Raw genomic sequence first — 17149 nt, forward strand, 5'->3', positions numbered from 1 at the left:
CAACCACATGCTCAACACATAGAGCCACATGACCAGACAGGTAACAGGGGAGAACAAAGACTAACATGAAGGACGGGATGACCAGCAACACCTGCTGGTCAAACGGGGAAGGGACACGGTAGGACCACAGCAGGGGCTGACCCTGACAAAAAAGAAAAATCCGGAAATCACATTGTATGATTTTTTAACAATTTATTTGTGAATTACTGTGTCAAATAAGTATTTGATCACTTGCATATCAGCCAGATTTCTGACCCTCAAAGACCTGTTATTTTGCTTTTAAATAGTCCAGCTACACTCTGCTCATGATTCTAAATTAGTAGCACCTGTTTGAGGTCGTTAGCTGTCATAAAAACACCTGTGCACCCCACAATCAGCCAAAGTCTAAGTAGCAACATGGGCAAAACCAAAGAGCTGTCAAAAGACACAAGAGACAAAATTGTAGACCTTTACAAAGTTGGAAAGGGCTACGGGGCGATTGTCAAGCAGCTTGGTGAAAAAAGAACAACTGTTGGAGCAATTGTCAAAAAATGGAAGAGGCTAATGATGACTGTCAATGTCCCTCGGACTGGGGCCCCAAGGAAGATCTCTCCTCGTGGGGTTTCAATGATGCTAAGAATGGTGAAGAATCAGCCCAGAGCTACATGGGAGGAGCTGGTCAATGCTGTGAAGAGAGCTGGGACCATCGTTTCCAAGGCTACTATCAGTAATACACTAAGACGTCATGGTTTAAAATCTTGCATCGCACGGAAGGTTCCCCTGCTTAAGTCAGCCCATGTCCAGGCCCGTCTGAAGTTTGCCAGGGACCATCTGGATGATCCAGAGGAGTCATGGGAGAAAGTCTTGTGGTCAGATGAGACCAAAGTAGAACTTTTTGGTCTTAACTCCATTCGCCGTGTTTGGAAGAAGAAGAATGATGAGTATCATTCCAATAATACCATACTTACAGTGAAGCATGGGGCTGGAAGCATCATGCTCTGGGGATGTTTTTCTGTACAGGGGACAGGACGACTGCACTGTATTTAGGAGAGGATGAACGGGGCCATGTATTTTGACATGGGCAAAAACCTCCTTCCCTCAGTCAGAGCATTAAAGATGGGTCGTGGCTGGGTCTTCCAACATGACAATGACCCAAAGCACACAGCCAGGAAAGCCAAGGAGTGGCTCCGTAAGAAGCATATGAAGGTTCTGGAGTGGCCTAGCCAGTCTCCAGACCTAAATCCAATAGAAAATCTTTGGAGGGAACTGAAACTCTGTGTTGCTCAGCGACAGCCCCAAAACCTGACAGATCTAGAGAAACCTGGTGTGCAAACCTGGTGAAGAACTCAAGGAACCGTTTGACCTCTGTAACTGTTAACAAAGGCTTCTGTACCAAATATTATTATTTTTTGACTCAAGTGATCAAATACTTATTTGACACAGTAATTCACAAATAAATTGTTTAAAAACCATACAATGTGATTTCTGGATTTTTCTTTTTAGATTCTGTCTCTCACAGTGGAAATGCACCTATGCTGAAAATTATAGACCCCTCCATGATTTCTAAGTAAGAGAACTTGCAAAATCACAGGGTGATCAAATACTTATTGACCTCACTGTATATATTTTTTTTTATAACATTACTATTTAAGACGGTGAAGTTAACTAAACTTTGAAGCAGATTACTTACATTACTCAAACAGGTTAAATTACAACTTAAAAATATACTTAAAATGCAAGTATCTGAAACACTTAATTCCAGTACTGTGAGTAGTTCTAATTCATTACATCCACTCCCTATACACAGAAAAAAATATTTGGGTCATTTTTTCAACTTATACAATTAAATTATAAGATTAAATTATTCGTTTCCATCAAACTAAACTGTATAAATACAAATAATAGTATGAGGTACAAAGAAAAATGTGCAATTCTTAGAGTGAATTACAAGCTTAGATGTATGATGTGCAAGAAACCAATTCAAATACAGGCAGATTGTACAGTATTTGTGGAAGGCATGGAGCATCGTGGTTTTAAGTTAGGTGGCTGCACAGCTTTTAAGGGAAGAAACTCTTTCTGCTACTGATTTGAGGTGCATCTTCCGGATCTCAGCCACCCAAATAAACAGTAAAAGAGGTGGACAAAACAAACATAATTTAAACTAAGACCACACTTATGGTCCCAGTCCTAGCTTCTGCAGTCTTTCCAGATCCCATTGTTCTCCAATTTCTTTGCATTGCCTGCCCCTTGGTGCTCACAGCCTATCAGGTCTAAATGAGCCTCCAACTTATCTTATTTACAAAACTCACTCCTTGTACAATGCCCCTCCGTCTTTCCGATAACTCCTGATGCCATTCCCTGGAACCATTACAATTCCGTGTGTACTTAGTGGTATATAATCAGAAGGAGTCACTGAATGTTTGCTGTTGTAAATGGTGCACCCTTTGCTTATGCCAAGGCAATCCTTCATCTACCACTGAGGATACAGAGGTCATGTCTTCCATATTTTTCTGCATTTTATCACTGAAATTATTTTTCAGAATGAAAATTGCTGCTCTCAAAAATAAGTTAAAATTCACAATCACTAAAAACTATCGTCTTTTAAAAAAATCATGCCTCCATTAGGAAGGGCTAACACTTTCGACCTCGGTATTTTAGAAGTCCTGGCTACGGCCCTATGTAAAAGCTACTGTAGTTATATCAACCCCCCGCCCCCACCCACACCCCCCGCCACCTTTTTGAAAGTGAAACCAAAACGTAGATACTGCAGGATTTCTACGCAAAACACGGTAGGCTACAATTTAGACTAAAACATATTAAACAGCCGAGTATTCGCTCTTATGACTTCCCTACCTAAATAGCGCAGTCTGTTTCTAAATATGAGCAAAATGTCTGCCCGTCTTATCGGTATATCATCTGCTTTTCATTACGCCTGGCTGTTCACATGGCGTACGGAATAGCCATGTTTAAAAATATTCGGACTGGAAGCAAATATTGAGAAATAAAATGCAGCAAGCTATTCACACTGGGACAGGGTCCGGACCCCCCCGAACCAGACGTATAAGCGGTTTGGAAAATGGATGGATTTTTATAAACTGAATCAGTGCTTAAGTGAACGTAAGAATGAAGGAAACGCGGTTGAAGTAGCTATAAATAAATTAATTCAACTTGGGATTCCCTGTTTATTACTGCTTTTTCTGACCCACAAAGGTGATGGCGTCGTATATGCTGGCAGTTCTCCTTTTCCAGCAGTTTATCGCCGTTTTCGGTGAGTGCGTCGCAGCAGATATGCCTATCAATGCCCGTCAAACGTCTGCCCAGTATGTGATATCATGTCTGTTGCGGTCTGTTACAATAACCGCTGTTCGCGTTTTTTGTTTATGATTTTTGTTATATGAGTGCTGATGTCCCTTCGTAAAGCAGAAAAGCTTTCTTTGTCTTTTTTTTCAGGGTGGCCAGCTTTGGCGCGCTTGCTGGCGCCAGTCTGCACACACATGCACACTTATTTATATACATGTAGCGCCGGCGGGGCGCATGCCCCGCGTGTAATTGTAAATAGCCCTTGTTGTGCTGTTGTTGTTTGTTGTCAATGTTAATGGTTGCATGTCCCTATTGTCGTGCGTGTGTTTGCCCGTGTCTGATCCTCGCGTGTATTTGGCTTGTGTAAATCTCCCAACGTGTGTGCATCGTACAGTTCGGTGTCTGACAACCTTGTATTTCCCATCTCTGTAATGGGTTCTGGGCTCGTTGGGTGCCTGTTGTAGTCCTTTTAAGGAGTACTAAAAGAGAGCGTGTTTTCCCCGACAAGCAAGTCTCTTTGTTCCTCTCTGCTTCCGTGATGACAAAGTCTGCCCGGCGCTACAATCATGTAACAGTTTTAATACCTTCTAAATTGCCCCTAGGGTTTCCTGCGTTATGCTACGTTCACACCGCGAGTGTCAAAGACGCCAGCCGTCGCTCCCGCCGCCCTGAAGGCGACGCTAGCCAGCGCCGGAGACGCTCTCTGACGTCATAGAGTGGGCGGGGACAAGGCCGCTCAGAATGCCAGGCTCTGAGAACTTTTTAAAGGGGTCGCAAAACAAACAAACGTGTAGCTTATATCTTTGCACCGACTGCTGATAGGACATAATTTGTCAAATAAATATTGTTGTGAGCCAGTTATTTGCATTCCCACTTAAAATCAAGCGTTCTGGTGGGAAAATGTTACCTATAAATAGTGTAGCGCTTCTTTTCAAATTTACCTTGGATCACAATGGATGATCGCCAAGTAGTTGCTTGTGCTTTATGTTTCTTTAGTTAACATAAATAGTACTTAAAATGTTTCACGACAGTTCTACTAAAACACATAATTATGTTTTGACAAACACTAATGCTATAAATAGGTTTAACATTACCGACAATTTGCACTGTTTTCTCTGCTATGGCGCCAAAATTACTACAAAAAAATATATTATGCACTTCACCATCTCACCTGGAACACCGATTGTTTCGGACACTCTGGTCCATGCCTCATTTTTTTTATTTATGTCCCTGTATGCAAACAGAGACACATCATATATAACTGGGTACCCGGCCACAGCAATAATAAGTCTCTCCTTCATTGTGCCTAGGAACGGTTGGGTCGGAACAAAAGTTTACACGCTTATGTTCTGCGGCGCTCTCTTTAGCGGAGCATCTCTACATTCCCATTGGTTGCCGCCCAACCGCGTCACAGCTCATTACCATAAAGTTGACTGGGATTCAACTTCTGTCTGACGCTCCCGCCGCCCAGATCGCGACGCGCCGCGCCGCGCTGCTCCTCGACGCCTCCCGACGCTCCCTCCCATAGAGAATGAATGACTTCCGGTCGCTTTGACGCTCTCGCCGCTCGCAGTGTGAACGTTGCATTAGAGTTTGAAAGCGTGACTGTCGCGCCAGATGCGTGAGAGCTGGCAAACCCTGCTTTTCCCCTCCTTTTTAATGTTCTCGATCAGTAACTATCACAAAAAATTGCCAAGACGCACTTACCCCATGGAAAAGTGCGTTAAAAAAATTCTAGTGATTTTGGGTTCTCTAACTACAGGTCTTAACTGACATGTATTTTTTCTATTCTTACAGGCAGCTTCTCAGTCACTGTGCCCCAACAGCCAATACTGGCCCCTGTTGGCAGCTCAGTTACTTTGCCTTGCTCAATATCCCCTTCAGGTAGTGCTTTGGATTTTGAAGTTCGCTGGTACCGACCCGACAACTTCACAAAACCAGTGCTGCTCTACCGAGACAAACAGGTCCAAAGTAATGATCAGGACTCGCAGTACAGTGGCCGGGTTTCTCTTGTCTTAGAGAGCCTACAGATGGGTGTTATGTCCCTACATCTGATGAATGTGACAGTAGAAGACATGAGCACCTACCAATGCTATGTCAGCAGTAATGTACATTATGACAGTGGGACCATCTCGCTCATAGTGTCTGGTGAGTTCCTTTGGGATGTTTGTGCTGGTGTAGTGTTAACTAGTGTCCTTTTTGTGATAGAAAAAAAAAATGTTTCTATCTCTGTCCCATGTCAGAACTGGGTGCCCCTCCAGTGATGTCAGTGAGCCCAGTAAATGGCAATGACTGGAATGTTAGCTGTGCGTCCGACGGTTGGCACCCAAAACCGGACCTGCAGTGGTCAGACTCTCGGGCATCCACCCTTCAGCACAACCATCTGCTGGTTAAAAAGGACAGCCATGGGATGGTGTCTGTCCAGAGTTGGATCCTAGTATCGCCTCCTTTCTCTGGTTTCCTGTCCTGCACCATCTCCCTCCAGGGTGGTGATAGCCGAGAAGGAAGGATAGCACTGAGAGATACTATGCTTCAATCTGGTAAGTAAAAAATAAAAGCGACTGTGGAAAAAATGATGTATGGATGATTTATGTTACAATGATTCATTATGTTTAAATAATTGTGCAAGACATAAACCATGGTGCTAATGCATCGCATAGCCAGCTGTCATATACTAAGGGCAGTGGAAACCTACCTGAATGCAGATTTATAATTCAGCTATTTACTGGTTTTAAAAAAAAAAATCCATCCATTTATTTTCCAGTCACCATTCAGTACATGTCTGTGAGGGGAAGGAGGAGCCTGAACCAGTCCCAGGTAGCTTAGGCCAAAAGTATGGGAATGGGATACCAAGTCCATTGCAGGGAACACACATGCACACACTCTGGAGTATGCCTAACTGCATGCCTTTGGACTGTGGTAGGATATCAGAGTACCAGTAGTGCATAATATGGAGATGACCCATAAACTCCAGGAATGCAGAGCCAGTGAGGCAACAGTGTTACTCAGTGAGTCAAGATGCCAGTCACTGTTTTTATCCAGCATAAATAATAAATGGATATTTTAGTCATGAAGGATTCTGCTTTTCTATTTTACCTTTTTTCCCAATTAATATCCAAGCCATCAAATCACCGTAGTCTGGGGTCTATATGCACATGGAATTTCATTTTTTTTCTTGCTCTGAAAAGCACAATTTCTTCATTGGGAACTCCTAGACTTTCACACATAATGGTCTGTATCCTCAATTAAAGGTGCACTCGTGCTCTGTTTTGCAGTGGCAGGACACTGGAAACCAGCCTTCATCGTTACAATTTTAGTTTTTCTCCTGTCGATCATCGCTGCTGTCCTATGGTTCGTCAAATATAGGAAAAGAGGTCAGTTTTTATTTCTGTGGGCCTTTTTAACTCTTCCATAGCTGCTGAAGTCTATTGTGGTGAAGCAGAAGTTAAGTCAGAAGATGAGTTTCTCAGTTTACTCGTCAATCTACATCTCAGTCCTCACTTATGGTCAGGAGCTGTAGGTTAGGACAAAAAGAACAAGGTTGCAAGTACAAACATCTAAAATGTGTTTTTTTTTTTAGGCCTGTCACGATAATTATGTTAATATCTTATCACATGATATACGGACATAACCGCGATAATTTTTACCGACCTCGACACTGGCAAATTGTGTTTGCATAAGAATGAATGTTCCTGACATTCTAGCCAGTTGCACTACTGCTGCTCTCTCGTCTGCTCTGTGTCGCAAGCGCGGCTCAAGGCTGATTCTTACTTCACGTGAAAGCATGCATGCTGAGTCGCATGCAACATGCCAGGCAGTCCACAGTCCTGAATGTTCATACTTCTAGTGCCAACACCCCAGACAAACCTGCTCTTAAAAGTCACATTTATGATGTGTGGTATGGTTGTTATAAAAACAAATAAGAATTTATTAAAGTTAACCATGCAGTATGTATTTAGAATAGGCAAGGCAGGCTTATAATCATTAACTACAAAACTACAACTAATCGGCAACTATGAATATTTAGTTGCGAAACCAACTACGATAAAAACAAAAGTAAAAAATGGGTGTAAACTGTAGGGGGGAGGGGGGGTTGTAACCCCCCTAATAATCATGTTTCCCCCTAAATGGGTAGAGACCTCACCCCCCCCAATATTCAGACCAAAGTTATGCCCTTGTGTCAAATACTTCCCATTACCAATTTAAATATTATTTAGCTACCGTAGTGATTTTTCTTTGGGCCTCTCAAGCAATGAACTTGAACCATAGCAAACGGCCCCACATCGCAACATTTTCTAGTAGCCAGCAAAGTCCTTTCTACCTTTCTGTCTATCCCTACAAATAAATTTACTAAAACCTTAAGCAAAATGTATGACAACTAAACAGATTTACAATCACGCCTAAAACTAAACCAAATTTCAAATGAAAATAAAAATTAATATAAAAACTAAATTAAAATCAAAACAATAACACTGATGCAAAAATATACACAGGTATATGGCGTTGCAGTACAAGCGTATTTTATTTTAGCTTGTAGCCATCTGGGAATCTTTATAATCATGTAGGGAGGAATCGTATAAATGCGGGTATTTCCAGACTTTCTCAGGCTGTGTTTGACGTGCCCATTTACCCCTTATATAGTGAGTGAGTGAGTGAGTGGATGAACAGACAGAGGGATGGATGGATATTTTGAACACATCCTCAGTGAACCATTCTTCAAATCTGACTTCCTGTTACTTTTCTCCTCGCCAATGCTCAGTCAAGGTTCGTTCACATTACTGAGCAGCAGAGTTGGGTAATTCAGGTCCAGAGAGTAAAAGTGCAGACCGGGATTTTGTTTCAACCAAGCAGTTCAGCATAAAGAGTCAGAGTCGCAGAGTATTCAACTGGTTGGTTGACACAAAATCCCGGTCTGGACTTTTACTCTCAGGACCTGAATTACCCGACTCTGCTGAGCAGAGCCTCCGCAGAACTGGGCTGACAGTATATCACCTGAAAAGTAACGATTGAGTCTCTATATCCCTGTGCCAAATGTTTAATCTATAATGCAATTTTTGAGCTTGAGAGCCCACTTTGTTTTTTTGGTTATGTGGTTATTTATGTTTTATATATTGTCATCATATCTGTGGCATAAAGTCATTTTAAAATAACAACATTATCGTTTATCGCAGTTATTTCTGGGACAATATATTGCCCAACATAAATAGTTATCATGACAGGCCTAGGTCTCACCACATAAACTTGCAGAGTGAGGAGTTCGGAGATCCTGAGGGACCCCAAATATAGTACCTTCTGCGCAAGCCCAGATCATGCTGAAGGGATTATATCTCCCAGCTGGCCTGGGGAAGTTTAGGGATCCCCTAGAATGAGCTGGAGTCTGTGGCCGTGGAAGCAAACATCTGATCTGACCAGCTCAGCATGCTGCAGTCCTCACCAGGGGGCGTGGTGGGATAATGGTGATGGTGATAATTATGATGATTCCTGCCAGATCTAAAACTTACAGGAATGGAATTTTCGATTGTTAAATAACCATGTTTCTAAAATGGTGTGCTTTTAAATGTGTTTAGTGGTTATTTATATCAGAGATTTCAATATATCATCATTTTATTTAGCAACTTATTTGTATTTCATGAAATTGTTTTTGATTGTGTTTTTTTCCTTTTGTCCAGAGTCAGCGACTTCGAAAACAAGAGAAGGTAACATTTATTTCACTTTGTTGTTGCTTTGAAATGTTGAGTATATAATTATGATGATTCCTGCCAGATCTAAAACTTACATGAATGGAATTTTCGATTGTTAAATAACCATGTTTCTAAGATGGTGTGCTTTTAAATGTGTTTAGTGGTTATTTATATCAGAGATTTCAATATATCATCATTTTATTTAGCAACTTATTTGTATTTCATGAAATTGTTTTTGATTGTGTTTTTTTTTCGTTTTGTCCAGAGTCAGCGACTTCGAAAACAAGAGAAGGTAACATTTATTTCACTTTGTTGTTGCTTTGAAATGTTGAGTATATTATCACTATCAGTGTTGCCATTGAGAGAATGTGAGATTGACAGGCGGATCAGTTCAGTTACTAAGATTTTGTCCCTGCTGTGGAGTTCTCTAGTGGTAAAGTAGATAAGTTGTACGCAGTTGTACTCAGTTTTCTGGTCAATATATGTCTCAGTCGTCACTTATGGTCATGAGCTGTGAGGTTAAAGATACTAGTGGCCGAAATGAGGTTTCCCCACATTGAAGCTAGACACACTTTCCATGATAGAGTGAGGAGTTCAGAGATCCTGAGGGACCTTGAAATGTAGTCACTGCTTCTTTGGAGTGTGAGCAGTCAGCTGAGGTGGTTCGGGTATCTTATGGGAATGTTCCCCTGATGGCGCTCAAGGGAGCTGATCTGGCCACATCCAACTGGCAGCACCCCCTGGGAAAACCCAGAACATACTGGAGGGATTATATCTCCCTGCTGGCTTTGGGGCATCTAGGGATCCCCCAGAAGGGGCTGGAGTCTGTGGCCATAGGAATAGATGCCTGGTATGATTAGCTTAGCATGCTGCCATGGTGACCCTCACCAGAAGCAATGGTGGGACAATGATGGAGATGCTAATGATGAATTAGCAACGAAGACCTAGAAGTCTACATGAATGAACCTGTCAGTGGTTTTATGACCTAATCTTTAAGTTGTTGTGAAACCTGAGAGTTTCGTGGTTATGACGTTGATTTGAATTCATCATAATGTTTTATCAGATAAAATATTTCCAAAAAGATTACTTGTAATATGCCACAATTCATTGCCGCATGTCAGATAGAATAAGTCTTTTTTTTCCGTGATACAGAATTGGAAAATGTTCATCATAAACATTAAGCTACTATACCTGTTTATCCAGCAGGGTGACTTTACATACATTTACTTGAAATCCCTCTGCTTGATAATCATTAACTGCCTATAGTTATCTAGACTTTATACAACTGCTTGTGATTTTAAAGTCTTTTTAAAAAATCTTTCGACCGGGCAATGAGGTTTTTTTTTCTACAAGTGCTTCAATTTTAGGGAATAAATAGGTTTGTAAATTGAGGAATGTGCTGTTAAGAAATGAATGCAGTGCTGGGACCTCGTGGGCGTTCAGAATTTCCTCTAACATTATGCAATAGAGTTTTGCAACTGTACTGATGCCAGTTTTACATGGAATTCTAAGCCACTTCTTAGTCATCTGTGGCATAATTACAGAAAAACATAATAACCTATAGTTTTAATGAACATAGTAAGAATGTCTATGTGCTTCTGTGAATATCTGTGGATAAAGCTTATTTGTATGTCATTTATTTGTTTTTAATAGAAAAAACAGAGCCAGATGGTATGGATTCACCAAAAGGTAATGTTCATGTCTTTGTGGTTGTTCTGATATATTGAGTATGTTGAAATGCACGTTCTTGGTGTTGCCATTAAGATAACGTGAGATTGACAGGAGGATGAGTTGGGTCACTGCAGTTTTGCTGCAAGGAACCCTGTAGAGCTAAAGTAGGAATAATGTAGGATGAGACCCACAGTTTACTGGTCAATGTATGTCTTAGTCCTCGGCTATGGTCATGAGGTGTAGGCTGCAAATACAAGCTGCCAAAATAAGGATTCTCTACTCAGATGCTAGACTCACTCTCTGTGACAGTGTGAGGAGATCAGAAATCACGAGGGACCTCTAAATATAGTCGCTGCTCCTTTGCATTGCGAGGAGCCACCCGATGCTTCATCATGTGTCCACCGTGACTGTCATCAGGAGAAGCTATGGGAAAATGGTTTTGAAGAGGGAATGAGGATGATGATGGCGCTGGTGATAGATGATGGTGATGATGATGATTTCTGCAAGATCTAAAACTTTAGGTGAATGTCATTGAGAGAACGTGACATTAGCAAGAGGACTTCATGCCACTACCTGCTTTTCTGCCAGTGAGGAGCTTGGTGATAGTAAAACAGGTGTTACGTTTACTACTCAATCCTCGCCTATGGTCACGTGGGTAATCACCAAAAGAAGGTGGCAAGAACAAGCACCCGAAATGTGGTTTCTCTGCAGGGTTGCTGGGCTCACTGTGTGTGACAGAATGAGGAATTCAAAGATCCTGAAGGACCTCAAAATGTAGTCGCTGCTCCTTTTGGACTGTCAGGCGTCAGCTGAGGTAGTTTGGGTATTTTATAGGGATGCTTCCCTTATGGCTCCCAAGTAGAGGTGTAAAGATGCATTGATGCATCATGATGAATTGATTATTAAGGGGGCAATTTACCCTAAAACTGAAAAATATGTTTTAGAGGGGGTTTAGTGGTATCTATCTAGGCTGTTCTGCGGGGTGATGCCTAGTTTTAGAGATATCAGCCGTAGAAATGTCAGTCTTCTCTCGAATATAATGGGAGTGAATGGCATTCTTTCTGTGGTGGTTAAAGCACCAAAAATACATATGAAACAGCAGTGTCTCTTGTCAGAAATCATGACCCGGTTATTGAATATAATCCACAGTTTAATGTACTAACTATTTCCTTCTACCAAACTCCACGCACCAGTCGTATCACTGCACACAATGAAATCGCCGGGGTGCTCATGCTCATATCTTTTGTGTGATACAATTGGATAGATACCAGTAAATCCCCTGTAAAAAAATACCTTTTTTCAGTTTTAAGGTGAACTGCCCCTTTAAGGTGGTAAGTCAATGCATCAACCTGTAAATTCACATGCTGCACGTAGGAATACAAAGTGCTGGCACATGAATTTCTAAGACGTAAAATGGCAGGATAAGGCTCCTTTATATTTATAAAAGAAGCGCTGCTTCACGATCTTTGAGCTATGTCACTTTTGGAAAACTCACCCCTGTTTTGTAGCACAGAACGCTCTCTCTAATGGTTAAGATGACCTTTTTGCTATGATGCTTTTGGGAAACATCGCTGTTTTGTAGCACAAAAAAAGTTATTCTTTTTGCAAGCTACAGCAGCAATGGTCAAGCCCTGGCCACATTTCACTGGGCAGAGGCCCCTGTGCAGACCCAAGACAGGCTGGAGGGATAATATCTGCTAGCTGGCTTGGGGACATATAGAGATCCCCAGAATGGGCTGGAGGCTGTGGCCGTAGGAAAACGAGGTCTGATCTGAGCAGCTCAGCATGCTTCCACTGCAACCCTCACCAGGAGAAGTGATGGAAAATTGGTTATGATGATGAGTTAAGTTGTGTTAAAGCAGTGTTTCATGATTTGAATTCATCATACCGATTTTTCAGAAATAATATTTCCAAAACAATTATCTGTGATGTCACAATTCATTCAAATCTGTCACATTCAATAAAAGTTTTGTGTTTTTTTTTTGTCTCCATGATAGAAACAGCACCACTTCTTGGTAAGACAGAGCTACCACTCCTCTTTAACCAGTATGGCTTCTTTGCACACATTTACTTGAAACCCCTTTGCTTAAAAATCATTAACTTCTTGTGGTTATTTAGCCTTCATGCAGCTACTTGTGATTTCAAAGTTGATTTGAAAAAATTCACTTTGATTTTAATTGTGTGAGGTAATATTCAACATCCAGTTTAATTTCTGAGTGATGGTTTCACGTATACAAACCTAAAATATGGATGCTGGTTTAGGGCTGGACAATAATTCGATATCAATATATATCGCGATATAATTTTTTTCAATAACGGTGATACGATTTTTAAACACATTTCCGATATTTCGATATACATATATACTGTATCATATAATATACAGTATATGAATAATCAGCCTGTTTTAGTTTAAATGGAAATATATTATTGTTAATAAGCTGAGTCTGAGAGTTTTATTTATTTGATAGTTTATTTCACATTTCTTGTTTGTAAAGGCTAAATACAAATAAAAAGTGAACCTTATTTTTTTTTGTACTGTTTTTATTAAAAAAAAAAATTATATAATTTTAATAGGAGGAGCCTGGAGGTATTATAGACTTTGCAAATTCAGTTTGCAGACATCCATTGTGTGTGTCCTCGGCAGTTTTTTCCTGAGGCTTTTTAATATTGTCCATATCGATATCGGAATTATATCGTATCGACCAAAATTAAGAAATATATCGTGATATAAATTTTTGCCATATCGTCCAGTCCTATGCTGGTTTTATATAGAACTGAACTAATTCTTCCCTACTGTAGGAGGCCTGAGAATATAATATTATAAGAATATAATAGCCAATACTTTTAAGGGAAATTATGAGACTGTATGTTTCTGAGAATATCTAAGTATCTGTGGACATGAGTTATTTGTATTTTATTAATTTGTTTTAATTGTTTTTTTGTGCAGTACCAGAGGATATGAAATCAGTAGAAGGTAATATTGTTTTAATTTTGTGGCTCAAATGTACTGTACTGAAATGCACACTATCAGTGCTGTCTTTATTATTTTTTATTATTAATAATAATAATAATAATAATAATAATAATGTGAGTGACAGGAGGATCAGTTCGGTGACTGTAGTTTGGCTGAGGGGCTCCATGGTGCTAAAGCAGGAGCAGCGCCAGTTAACCCATTAGGCACCACAGACAGCCGGCTAGGGCGCCATCTTCTCAGGGTGCGTCGACTTAGCAGGCTGATTTAGCTCTGCAGATGAATGCATGCTGTGGTGAGGCACCATGGGAAATGGTGCGGCTAGTGAAACTGGCCCAGCCAGCAGCTCTGACCAGCACCTGCTGACGTTAAGTTGCATTAAAGCAGCGTTTCATGGCTGTGACAGAGATCTGAACTCATCATACTGTTTCATCAGAAAAATATTTCCTAAAAGATTGTCATATTCTAATTCATATTATGCCACAATGTATTCAAGTTATTCATGATATAGAATTGGAGGTTTATGGTTAAACTACCGCCCCTGTTGATCCAGCATCGGCACTTTCTCAAGCAGAGTCAATGTGCGCAATCATTGTACTGTCTGTAGTTATATAGCCCAGTAGCATAGAACTACATGTGATTATTTTGGAAATAAAAAAACGTTTTGATTTAAATTCTGTGAGGTATCAATATTTGAAAGTTACGTAAACTGGGCAATACACTCAGTCCCCATTTTTTTTTTTAATTATCACACCATTTTATCAGAAATGTGTGACTATTAGAAAATGATGGTGGGTACTCAGAATTTGCCTGTAGATCAGTGCGCAGAAGAGTAAAATGTAGATGTCAGTTTAACATTTTAAATTAATTCCTCCCTATTATATTCGACCAGATTCCACAAAACGGTAATTTTTTACGCACACATGTGCACGCACACATTAGACAACTGTATCTTCATGGGTACTCTCCATTAATTGCTACAGGCATAACTGTATTCCCAATATGAATACCTTAACCCCTAACAAGCCCTAACCTTAATCATAAGTAACTAAAAAAAAAAACAAAACTTTTGACATTTTGAGTTTTTTGATTGCAGTAACCGAAAGAATCCATAACGTCAAAATAACAGGTTTTTATTACATTGTGGGGACATTTGCTCCCCACAACGTAATATATACATGACACACACACACGCTTTGTAATTTAACAGCATGTTTGACGCTGTGCCCCCTGTTTGAGACAAAGTGAAATTGATTTGTCCCTTAGGAGTTTCGTCCCACATTGCATCACAGTTCTGTGCCCACATTTCAGAGGGGTGCAAGCAAGCCAATTTCACTTTGTCTCAGATGGTACATGCCATGCGCAAGTGAAATTAGCTGCTTGCTAAGTTGGCGCCCCTTTGAAGTTAGCACCTTAGGTAGCTACCTATGCTGCTTATGGGATTGACCAGCGCTGATGAGAGATGGATGGACAGCTTGAGCCTGCAGGACATTCAGAATTTTCCTCTATAATATAATGTGCAAAAGTAAAATACAGGTGCTAATTTTACATAGAATTCTAAACCAATTCTCCCCCCACCATAGGTGACCTCATTCCAGAAAACGGTAATTAACTATACACACACATATATGTATATTAATAATAAAAATATGATTTGTTGGTAATTGTGTTTTTTTTTTTGTTTTTTTTTAATCTGTGCAGATTTGAAGATGATGAACTCAGCAGAAGGTAACTCATTCCCTTTTGTGGTTGATCTGAAGTATTGTGTATATTGATGCATTTAATCAGTATTGTTGTTGAATTTCACCATGATGTGTCTATCCTGGGTAGTGGACGTCATCCTGGATGAAGCAACAGCTCATGGCGTTCTGAAGATTCTTAAGGAGAAGACGGTCCGAGATGACATAGGAAAACTGAATGTCGGGGACAGCGCCATTGACAGTGACCTCAAATTCTCTCATCACACTTGTGTCCTTGGAAAGAAATCCATAAACTCAGGTAAATCCTACTGGGAAGTAGAGTTAGGGGGTGGAAAGGTAGCCCCGAAGGAGTCATGGGGTGTGGGCTTGGCCTCTGCAACAGCGAAACGTCATTCTGACAGGCCACTCATTTCTAGTGATGGCTTCTGGGTCCTCTCCTTAAGGGAAGGGAGGCTCCACGTCAGTACTGACCCTGCTGTCGAACTTCCTGTGCGACAGAGGCCTCAGATACTGGGGGTGTTTTTAGATTATGATAAAGGTCACCTGTCCTTCATTAATGTTACTGAGAAAAAATATATATTAACCATTTCAACCAAATTCAATGGGGCGGTTTATCCTCTGTTTGATCCAGCAACAGGCGACACGGCCCCTATGAGGATCCTAAGCAAAATAAGTAACAGTAATTATTCTGTAAAACACGAGAATGCCCAAAGTACTTTGGAGATATGACAGTCAAAAGCTTATTTTCCACTAAATGCTGTTGTGACTATATCTCCCTGATGGGCCAAGTGATGCTTAAATCACATATGGTACCATACATCACTCTGTTTCCCAAATAGACAGTAATCATGCAAAGTACAGTTTGTTTTCATACGTCAAGCAAAAAAGCTGTAAAATGAACAACTGGAGCAAACAGTTTTTATATACAGACACTCCTCTACTTGCGAACGAGATACTTTCCGAATGCCCGTTCATAACTTGAAATGTTCGTAAGTCGTTATTCAACATCATTATAAGGGCATACACAAGTACAAAGAACTAGGATGCTGGGAGTTCACACGCTACGCTGCTGCGCGGCGGGAGTAGCGGCCAGAAGTCATGCTACCCGGAATTTGGCGCTCAGAAGAAAAAAAAATTATGTTGCAGACAGGAAATGGGAGCCCAATGAACACAATTTCGACTTACAGTCCTCTTCGTTCCTATGTCTGAAAGTTCGTAAGTAGAGGAGCGTCTGTACATACATGAATTTACATATGAAACTGCATGAATACAGGGTCCATGTGCTTTTTGGTTATTGTAGGGTCAGTGTATTGTCTGTCCTACTGCTGTTTTGCATAAGATTACATAACCTTTATATTCTTTCTAAGCAACTTACTCGTCTAGTCTCTCTTTCTAAATTGTTCTAGTATATAAGTATTGTCCTTTCAATTATTTAAATAATTATGCATTATGTATACCTGTTTGTTATGTGAATATGGTTGCTGGTTTTGACATTTGTGTAATATTATAGGTTGTCAAAAGGAAGATCATTTGTGCCAGTACATTGTAATTAGCATTGCAGATTTTTTTATTAAACATTTGATGAAAGAAAAACATTTTGGGGCCTTCATATACCACCACCTACAAAACCGCTGCAATTCTATGAAACTTTACCAAACTGTCCTCCATTGCGGCAAGAATGCATTCCATGGAAGCCCAGGACAGAAGGTATGGTACACCCTGGGCAAGATATCAGTCCCTCACAGGACTCATGTTTATGCAAAAGGAAATTCAGAGACCCCACAAGTACCAAACAGACCAAGAGCAGGGACTGAATCCACAACCATTTATAAAAAAGGAGGTTT

The 17149-nt window shown here is 40.5% G+C and overlaps 1 protein-coding gene across 1 annotated transcript; it reads left to right on the forward strand.

Annotated features, from left to right (window-relative positions):
• Positions 1-2698: 2698 nt before the first annotated feature.
• Positions 2699-16898, forward strand: LOC111845371 (butyrophilin subfamily 2 member A1-like). Its single transcript, XM_072718466.1, has 10 exons — positions 2699-2768; positions 3190-3247; positions 5077-5427; positions 5523-5819; positions 6555-6653; positions 8949-8975; positions 9226-9252; positions 10614-10684; positions 10941-11115; positions 15394-16898. Exons 2-10 carry the CDS (start codon positions 3193-3195, stop codon positions 16032-16034), a joined length of 1743 nt encoding a protein of 580 aa, XP_072574567.1. The 5' UTR covers positions 2699-2768; positions 3190-3192; the 3' UTR covers positions 16035-16898.
• The last annotated feature ends 251 nt before the right edge of the window (positions 16899-17149 follow it).

This window comes from Paramormyrops kingsleyae, chromosome 12, assembly GCF_048594095.1.
Source record: "Paramormyrops kingsleyae isolate MSU_618 chromosome 12, PKINGS_0.4, whole genome shotgun sequence".
Lineage (NCBI taxonomy): Eukaryota > Metazoa > Chordata > Actinopteri > Osteoglossiformes > Mormyridae > Paramormyrops > Paramormyrops kingsleyae.